General features: G+C 33.3%; 1 protein-coding gene across 13 annotated transcripts in view; it reads left to right on the forward strand.

Annotated features, from left to right (window-relative positions):
* Positions 1-10,611, forward strand: part of LOC106882306 (C-Jun-amino-terminal kinase-interacting protein 4) — a 233,098-nt gene that overhangs the window by 178,287 nt on the left and 44,200 nt on the right. For 11 of the 13 annotated variants that reach the window (XM_052973649.1, XM_052973658.1, XM_052973653.1 and 8 more), the window contains 2 exons: positions 5,842-5,904; positions 10,535-10,606. In XM_052973649.1, the coding sequence (XP_052829609.1) occupies positions 5,842-5,904; positions 10,535-10,606 (135 nt within the window). The remainder of the gene's footprint in view (positions 1-5,841; positions 5,905-10,534; positions 10,607-10,611) is intronic. The other 2 variants (XM_052973657.1, XM_052973659.1) reach the window with 1 other exon arrangement.

The raw sequence follows: 10,611 nt of genomic DNA on the forward strand, positions 1-10,611 counted from the left end.
CACTGATTTGCAAAGTTGCAAGGCTATGTATTTTTTATATGGATTTACATACTTGTATCCATCAACATGGGATTAATAAAAAAAACAAAGCACCTGATCCTCACAAATGACACAGAAGAGTGTCTTCTCTATAAGAAATGTTGGAGGTGGTCAAGAAAATATATGATGGTGCAGGCTTTGCTGTTTTGGGCTACAAGTTTGCTGTCAATAAATCTACCATTCATTCCATTTACAAAGTGGATGGAGGTGATTCATTTATCTCTGAATTTTTTTTAAACCAAGTCCCTGTTATAAAGGAGGATAGTTGTATTATTAGTATTAAAAAAGAAATTATTACTCTTGTTAAGGAAGTGGCAAGCTGGCAGAACCATTAGCACGCTGGACAAAATGCTTAGACATTTTTTTAGTCTTTGTGTTCTGGGTTCAAATTCTACCATCGTTGACTTTGCCTTTCATCCTTTTTTGGAGTTGGTAAAATAAGTACCAGTTGAACACTGGGGTTGATGTAATTGGCTGACCTACTACCCCCAAATTTCGGGTCTTGAGCCTTTAGTAGAAAGGACAATATTATTGTTGTTGTTATAATTAAGGTAAAGAGCTGGTAGAACTGTTAACATGCCAGACAAAATGCTTAGTGGCATTTCATCTATTCTTATGTTCTGAGTTCAAATTCCGCCATTGAGTACTGGGATTGATATAATTGACTACTCTCTTCCCCCAAAATTTCAAGCCTTGTGCCTATTGTAGAAAGGATTATCACCACCATCATCATTATTATTATTATTTCATTTGTTCATTTTCTATTGAAACTGAATTAGATTATCTCTTAAGAATTAAGGAATTTTTTAAAGTTTAAAAAAAAAAAAATGAAGAGAACATTTTAAATGTGAAGAGGTTCTAACAGAATGATATGTGCTTTGTTTTATATTGTAAGCATGGCTTTAAATATCTAACATTGCTAGAACATGAATACTAAGCTTAGCCTGGAATTTCATTCTAATATATTTTCATCTTGATATTACATTCTGTATAGATCTTGTTCAATGTTCCTAAGCATGTTTTAAATATTTTCCCCCTAATTATTGAACTCTTTTTTTTTAGATACAGATAGAAGCAGAGTGAGATGAGGGGAAAATGTAAAAAATATGAATGATTTACTCTTATTTTTTTAGATACTACTAGTACTACTACAAATACTACTACCAGTATAAGTACTACTGTTATGATGGATTGTCAGAATTGTTAGAACATCCTACAAAATACCTTGCAGGATTTGTTCAAGCTCTTTACATTCTGAGAGTAAATACTTCCGAGGTTAACTTTGTCAGAGGTTTATAAAATGAAGGCCCAGTCAAATATTGGGATTGATGAATTTGTCTAACACCTTCCTCGAATCTGTGGCACAAGATTATAAATTTGAGGGAGATGCTGAGCTCAAATCCAGCCAAAGCAAAGTTTGTCCTTTTGGGATCAATAAAGAAAGTATCAATCAAGTACTAGTGGTGATTTAATTGCATACCTCACCTCACCCCAATTTCAGGTTTTGTACCTGCATTACAAATAATTATTATTAAAAGTGGTTGGCTGGCAGAATCATTATACACTGAGTTCAGATCTTTCCAAAGTCAAGTGCTGAGATTGCTGGTATCAACTAACCTCTCCCCTCAAAATTGCTGGTTTTGTGTTTAAACTTGAAACTATTATTATTATTGTTGTTGTAGTTATTAAGGTGTTGAGCTGGTAGAATCATTAACACATCTTTACTTCCAAGTTGAAAATTTCAGGCCTAATGCCTATAATAGAAAGGACTACTACTACTACTACTACTACTACTACTACTACTACTACTACTACTACTACTACTACTACTACTTGTTTTTGTACTTCTTGTTTTATATCCTGTAAGGTTGTATTCAAACACTATGGCCCTGAGGTACTTTAGAGAAGTTGTCACTTGATTGACAGCATTCTGTAATAAGTGAGTCATTCCAATTTGGACTGCATAAATATTGTTTGTTACCTAAGATACAGTTGGTGAACTTTTCTGTTCCTTTCTTCATGTGACATAATGCTTCTGTGACTACTGGTAATAATTTGATCTTCCACATTCAGTTCATTTCATCCTCCAGCTTCTCTGATTTTCATGGAATTATGCCTTACGAAATGTATTGCAATGTTGATAAGTATACACCTCCTATTCTTCCTATCCTTGATAACAATGTCAATCCTGCTTGTTTTATCTTCCTATCAGTGAGGAAGATCTTATTCCAGATGATGGCAACATCATTATTGTCATTGATAATATTTGGTTAAGTTTATACCACTTCTCACTTGTCTTGATTTCATAACTCCCACATATTTTCCTGTGTTATTATTCAAGTTTACATGTTTCATCTTCCAATAATTTTAAACACTCTCCTCTCTCTTCATCTCTGTCTGTGTTTGGCTTCTGTTAAATACTATTTTTCAGTGAAGCAAATTTCCAGTCTTGTTACATTCCATCTCTTGCTAACATTCTCATTTTCTTAATCATCTCTCTTTAGCCCTTTTGTTACCAACTCATCTGAAACCAATCCTCCTTCTATATGTGATAACAAACTCCTGCTTTATTAAGTGATCTAAATTAAAACATTCCCTGGTCCAAACATTAGTATAATAATGAGAGTCATTTTTTAAAATTTTCATTATTTCCAAAATTAGTTGAAACAAAGGTCATGTATTTTAATAGAAATCTGGTTACAAAAGGGTTAATCACCAAAAGCATTTTCCTTCATTTCTTTGATCTTTGTTTTCTTCTACATTTACATTCCACAAGACATGACAATTTCAAATTGGTTATTGGATAATTAACCATAGTAATGGCAGGCTGATTGGATCACACACAGGTGGTGATGGACTAAACATTGCCTCCATAATGATATGGTATTGGACCAAATATAACTTACATTTGCAGTGCAATAGTACATTCTTTATGTAATCATGTGTTGGAGGTTCACTAGTCAAGTTTTTGAAGAATTTATTGCCTACAATGTAAGTGTCACAAGATATTTCGTGAAAGTAATTCAACAAAATGTTTTTTAGTCAAAAAGTCAATCTCTCTCTTTCTACTCTAATTCTTGAAACTTGTTCCTCTAAAATATATGGAATGGACACTTTTCCATTTTACCCATTTGGAAAGTCCTACTGAAAATTCCTCACAGTTCATCAAATCTGAATTCAGGAACTTTTAAAAGTAAAGAATTATTATTGGATTTCATTTCAATGAGTGTGCTGGTGACAATAAAAAGGCATCATGTTGTGAAAAAAAAAAAACATGCTAAAAACTAACATAAAAAAATCTGTAAAAGGACATACAGAACAATAAAGTCATCAATTTTGTTGTTACTATTTGTGTGTGTTGGGAGATGACAGGCTGCAATATGTTGTGAGATACTTCAAGGCCCATCAAATCTCTACTATCATGGATAAATAATGAATGTAAAATAAATGTGGTGGTGGTGGTGATAATGATGATGATGATGATGACTGACAATTTGACTAAAAGGTTCTTAAAAATCAACTAGATAATCTTCTCAGAAAAACACAATGTTTAATATTGATTAATAAACATTGACTATGAATGAATAGATTCAACTTCAGTTTCTTTTTCTCATCAGATTAGTAAACAAAAGAAAAAAAAAATTTTAATGCAAGTGAGAAATTTTGTTGTAAATGAAATCGAATAACTTGTAACAGTACCATCATTTCATTTGGGTATATCTGTTTACATGTAGGTCTATACACCCAACACAGATATACTGAGACATATGCTGCTAACATATACAAATACATAATGGGTTTGGGAGCCATGGTGAATTAGCCCAGGGTTTTTTCATGATGATGTCATATAAATGCTTGAGTAAAGAGACATCACACACACACACACACACACACACACACACATCCACACCCACCCACACACACACAGAGTTGAATGACTAACTGATGTTAACCCTTCTCTCTGCATCTTGTTTGCCTCAAGGAATGTCTCCTGTTCATCTTCTATTTCTAATGCATACTAAATTTCTTTACTAATTATTTATACTAACGGTATATATACAAAACTCTGCACTAATACTCTGTATTTGAAATTCCATACTAATATACTATTCATTACTAATCTTTGCTTGTGCATCTTGGATTTAGAATTCTCTTTTATTATTTCATGACAGTTGAAGATTTTTGCCATGATAAATTTGAAAGAGAGGGAAAAAAAAGTGAGAGAGAGAGGAAGGGGAAGAAGAAGGGAAAAGAATAATAGATGATTGAATGTTTGACGAATTATTAATTTAAGTTCAGTGTTGAGATAGTTGTTGTTGTTGTTCTTATTATCCAGTGAACTGGCAGTATAGTTAGCACGCCAGACAAAATGCTTAGTGTCATTTCGTCTGTCCTTACATTCTGAGTTCAAATTTCACTGAGGTTGACTTTGCCTTTCTACCTTTCATCCTTTCAGGGTCGATAAATTAAGTACTTGTCAAGTGCTGGGGTTGATATAATCAACTTACTCCTTCCCCCAAATTTCAAGCCTTGTGCCTATAGTAGAAAGGATTATTATTATGATATATCAAGGTGGTGAGCTGGCAGAATTCTAAGCATGCCAGGCAAAGTGCTTAGTGGCATTCATCCATCCTTATGTTCTGAGTTCAAATTCTGCCAGTTGACTTTTCATCCTTTCAGGGTCGATAAAATAAGTACCTGTCAAGTACTGCCCTTCCCCAAAAATTTCAGGCCTTGTGCCTATAACAGAAAGGATTATTATTATTATATATGTGCAGTGGACAAAATGCATTACAGCATTTATTCTGCTTTTTAACATTCTGAGGTTAACTTTGCCTTTCATTCTTCTACTGTTGATAAATCAAATACCTGTCAAGAGTTAGGGTGGGTGTTTGATTTTCTTTTGTCAACTTAGCTTTCCACAAGATTTCAAGCTTTTGCTAATATTAGAAGCAGTTAGGAATGAACAGAATAACATATCAGCCAAGTACTGGGGTTGATTTAATGAAGTAACTCCTTTCCTATATTTAAGACTTGCACTTATATTAGAAACAATTACCATTATTAATTTGGTAGAATTATTAAAATATTAAGTAAAAAATTCCTTTCAGTATTTATTCTGGCACTTTGTTTTCTGATTTCATATCACACTGAAGTCAGCTTTGTCTTTAATCCCTCCATAAAGAAAATATTGACTAATCCCTACTTATAAATTTCTGACATTTTATATTGATGTCTGTACCTATTATTATTTTACATTGTGCAAAAGATGTATACACACATTTGAGTGTAATGTGTGTGTCTACATCTATATGATGGGTTTCCAGTTGATTTCCATCTACAGAATTGCAACCAAAGGTTATTGGTTAATTTGATGTATTGGTAAAATGCACAATGCTGGTGGAACCTAGTTATATGTGTACACACACACAACTACAAATATTCATATATATATATTGTGTGTGTGTGTGTGTGTGTGTATGTATAATCATTTTAGTTTGTGTACAACTATGGGTGTACTTGAAATAAGCTGAAGTTTTTTTTTTCCTTTCTAAAATACTACTTGAGATATCTCATGACAATAATGTAATTAGATAGAATGAAAGCTAGCTTGCTAGATAGATATATATATATATCTTCTGCAAGTGAGTGTGAGAGAGAGAGAGAGAGAGAGATAGTAAGGACAGTGTGTGTGCAGATCATGAAATAACTCTGAAAAGAGACTTTAGAAGTTGTTTTTGTTGTGCTGTTGAAGAAAAATTGGAAATTGTTGACATTGGTGTGAAATGTTTCCTTTCACAGAGAGCAGTCCTGATGGCAGATCTTCATTGGAAACTGTCAAAGAAGCTGTTAAAACTCTGAAAGGTAACAAAAAAAAAAAAAATTGAAGATATAAATATGTATATATAATAAAAAAATTGAAAATTATGATGCTAAATATAGAAAGAATGAACCATAATATAAAAAGTTGTTTTAATTCATACCAAGATTGCACAATCAAATGAGATTTAATTAATATTTGCCACATTATTCACACATTCATCGTGATCATGATCATTGTCATCATCATCATTGTCATTGTATATATTCCAACACTGTTACCTTTTTTCCACTTTTTTTTGTTTTGTTTTTGCTTTCCCTATTTCCCTTCCTTCTGTGTTGTCATTCTGGTGGTGAATTGGTAAAGTAGTGCTCAAAATGTCTTATGCTATTCAGTTTCAGACTTTTGCATTCAGAGTTCAGATCTTTCTGAGGTTGACTTTACCTTTGATAACTTCTTGGGTTAATAAAATAAAGTACTAGTAACATATTGGAATTGATGTAATCAACTGTTATCGCCTCCTAAATGTGCTAAGTTAGAAAAATCTTCATCATCATCATTGTTATTGTTGTTGTTATTGTTCAGTAGTCTTATTTTAATTGCATGCCTTTACTTCTCTACCAACTGCAGTTTTTTGTACCTTGGGTATATTAAATGCAACAAATTGGCAGAATTGTTAGAGTATTTGTAAAAAGGCTTTATAGCATCTAATCTGGCTTTTGGTATTCTGAGGTGGCGAGCTGGCAGATTCATTGGCACTCCAGGCAAAATACTTAGCGGCATTTTGCCCGTCCTTACGTTCTGAGTTCAGATTCTGCTGTGGTTGACTTTGCCTTTCATCCCTTTCGGTAGAGGTGGGGGTGAGGTGGTCAATAAAATAAGTGCCAGTTGAGCACTGGGGTCAATATAATCAACTTACCCCATTCTCCAAAATTGCTGGCCTTGTTACAAAATTTGAAACCAATATTCTGAGTTCAAATCAACTTTCCCTTTCATTCATCTGAGGTCACTTAATATAAGGTACCAGTCAAGTACTGTGTTTGTACTTGACTGCTCTCCCTTCCCTCAAAATTGCTAGATTTGTGCCTTTGTTAGAATCATAATTATTATCATGACAATAAACTGACGGAATTGTTGGATTATGAGACAAAATGCCTTGTAGTAATTATTCTGATTTCAAAATCCCATCGAAATCAATTTTGCATTTTATCCTTCTGCAGCCACAGTTGTTCCATGAGGTCAGAGGATTTATGATAAAGGAAGGGAACGTTTTTGTTCACAATGACATGGACATCTGAAACCCATTAGCAAAAGTATGGTGCTAGCCAGCTGAAACCAAATTGTAGTGACGGCTGTTAGAGCATTTTGTAAAATTGTTTTATTTAGCATTTCTTCCAGTTCTCAGTATTCTGAGTTCAAATCCTACAGTGGACAATCTTACCTTTCATTGTTTTCAAGGATTAATAAAATAAAGTCCCAGTCAAGTACTGGAATTGATGTAATTGACTACTTGCCCTCCTAAAAATTGTTTGCCTTGAAACCATTAATGCCACATGGATTGAATTTGCCTTTCATCCTGTTTTGGAGGGGAGGGGTCAATAAAATAAGTACCAGGTGAGAGCTGGAATCAATGTAATTGACTTATCCTTCTCTTCTAAAAATTGCTGGTCATGTGCCAAAATTAAAAGAATTATTATTATTAATAAGGCAGCAAGCTGGCAGAATTGTTAGCATGCTGGGCAAAATGCTTAGCGGCATTTCATCCATTTTTCTGATTTCAAATTTGCCTTTCATCCTTTCAGGGTCGATAAATTAAGTACCAGTGAAACATTGGGGTTGATGTAAAAATTTCAGGCCTTGTGCCTTTAGTAGAAAGGATTATTATTATTTTTAGTGTAGTAGATTAGCATAATCATTAGAGTGCTTCGAAAAAATACCTCGCGGTATTTGTTCTGAGTCTATTTTCAGGTAAACTTTCTTAACAAACTCTACAGAACATTCCAATCTCCTTTAGCCATTTGTATATATCATTACTCACAGTCTCTAATGCACCAATTATTACAGGCACAACCTTTATAGTTTCCCTATTCCAAATTCTTGCAGTTTCAAATTTTAAGGGATTATATTTTTAAAATTTTTCATCTTCTTTCTTTACACTCCTGAAAACAAATGGACATGATGGATCAATCAGTAAGCAACTTTGCTTTTCCTTGTCTGTTATTGTTATATCTGGTTTATCGTTTTCTATCTTATTGGTTTGAATTGGAAAATCCCATAAAATTTTGCATTTTTCCAACTCAAGCTCTCCTTCAACCTGCTGATTATACCAAGTACTTCCAGTTTCAAATCCCCATTTCTGAAAAATCCCCCAGTGTAAAACTTTCACAACTTGGTCATGCCTCTATTTCTTATATTCACCCTGAGCCAACTTGTGACATTCTCCAACAGTGTATACGATTGTTTCATTCCAAATTTTACACACTCTACATTTTGTTGACACTTTCTCCCCATACACATATTTTCTCAAGCTGTTTCTTGATCTTGAGCTGCTCTAATAAGTCTCTCATTTTTCAATTGCCTTTTTTTGAACCAAGTCCAGGTTTTTGTTCTACATATATCCCCAGAGGCTTTCCAAAATCAACCATGCAAAGGTTACTCATTAATCTATTTAACATGCCCACTTTGAATTTCGTTCTTGTCCTTTTCTCCTATTCCTCAATTGATCACCTGTTGTTTATTCATTGCATTTAGTAATTTCTGTGTGCTGTTCTGTAAATATTCTGGTAGGCTTTTTCTTTCTATCTGTACACACTCTTCCACAGCAATAAAACCTCTTCCACCCAGATCTCCCTTCAAGTTCAACTGGCTAATATCAGCTTTCAATTGTGGGCTCCATACATAGTCAACCGCTTTCAAATGTTTCTGTCAAGTTTCTGTTTGTTGCTTTTTATCTGATTCACAATTCCAGTTCTGTACCTGATAACTGGCACTACTCTTGAATTTATTGCTTCAATGACAGTTGTTGAATTTGAGTTTGACTGTTATATTTTTTCACTCTCTTTGTGTACTCCCTATTTGTACTTTGCTTCATTTCTTCATGTTTTCTTTCATCTGCCTCCAGTATTCTTAAATACTTATATTACTATCCTTTCTCAACTGCTCTCATTGTTTGTCCATTTAGCATTTCAATTATTATTGTTGTTGTTATCATCATTATTATTATGTTTTTGCTGTTGCTTTTTTTATGCAAGCTGTTTCAAATCTCAACCCAGAACAAACACCAAACTGGACATTTTATTCTAGGTTTATTTATGTACAGCAATAATACATTTCGGGGAAAAGAGACTAATTACTGAGAATTAAGATTCTGTTAAAAGTTTGTTTTAATATTTGCATTTTTGAAAGATTTTAAAAGATTCAGATATTCTTAAGTGGAGAATGTTTTCCTTAGGATGTGGGCTGTATCTATGGGAACAATTTTCTTGTACTTCTGATAATTTGGGTTTCCTGGTAATTGACAATGATATTTAAGAGCACCATTTAGTATTATCCCTCAAAGCCCCAATGATTACATATTTGTCGTTCTTAGATGCCACAGTTTTGAAACCTCTATTTCAAGGTCTTTGTATTTACTTAACCTTCAAATGTTTTCACAGAGGTGTTGCAGTCTGCTGGGATTGATATATCTATGAGCAAGCATGCTTTTCCAATGTGATTTTCACCATAATATCTGGTCTGTTGGCCTAAATAGAATTCAGCCTGTAATGTGCCAAGTGCACCAATTACATAGGAATAATTGTCATCTTAGTCTTCCACAATCTTTTCATCACTCTAGCTAGGTTCTGATATTTCTCAATTGTCTTCAATTTGTTTGGTATCCGCTAATAATAATGATGATAATAATAATAATAATTTCAAATGTTGGCACAAAGTTGTTATTATTATTAATGTTAAAGGGGCGAGCTGGCAGAATTGTTAGTGCATCAGCCAAAATGCCTAGCGGCATTTTTTCAACTTTTTATGTTCTGAGTTTTAGTTCCACTGAGGCCATCTTTGTTTTTCATCTTTTTGTGGTTGATAAATATAAAATACCTATCAAGTATTGGGGGTCATGTAATTTACTAACATCCCCACCCCCTGTAATTGCTGGCCTTAATTTTCATAATTTATAAACTTTCATGAAAATGTGAAATAATTCTCTTTGGAACAGTGTATCTCAAAGCACTTGAAGCTATAAATAATAGAAAGTAAATATTGGGTTGGAAGACCCTTTGGGATAGAAAATTTTAAAGGCTACTCATTAATTATTGCTATTATTATTAAGGTGGTGGGCTGGCAGAATCGTTTGCATGCCAAACAAAATGTTGCTAAGCATTTTGTCCATCTTTATGTTCTGAGTTCAAATTCCACCAAGGTCAACTTTGCCTTTCATTGTTTCGGGGGTCAATAAATTAAGTACCAGTGAAATACTTGGTTTGATGTAACCAACTAGTCCCTCTCCCCCAAAATTTCAGTAGAATGGATTATTATTATTATTGTTGTTGTTGTTGTTGTTATTATTATTATTATTATTATTATTATTATTATTATTATTATTATTATTATTATTATTATTGCAACACAGTTACTGACATTTTATATTCAACTTTTCATTTACCTTTTTCACTATTGAAGAAAAAGTTGATGACACTAAAGAGGGTGACGATATCCCTGAAGATCGAGGAAATCCTGAAGGCAGTGAGTCAGGTAAA

Source organism: Octopus bimaculoides, chromosome 16 (assembly GCF_001194135.2).
Source record: "Octopus bimaculoides isolate UCB-OBI-ISO-001 chromosome 16, ASM119413v2, whole genome shotgun sequence".
Lineage (NCBI taxonomy): Eukaryota > Metazoa > Mollusca > Cephalopoda > Octopoda > Octopodidae > Octopus > Octopus bimaculoides.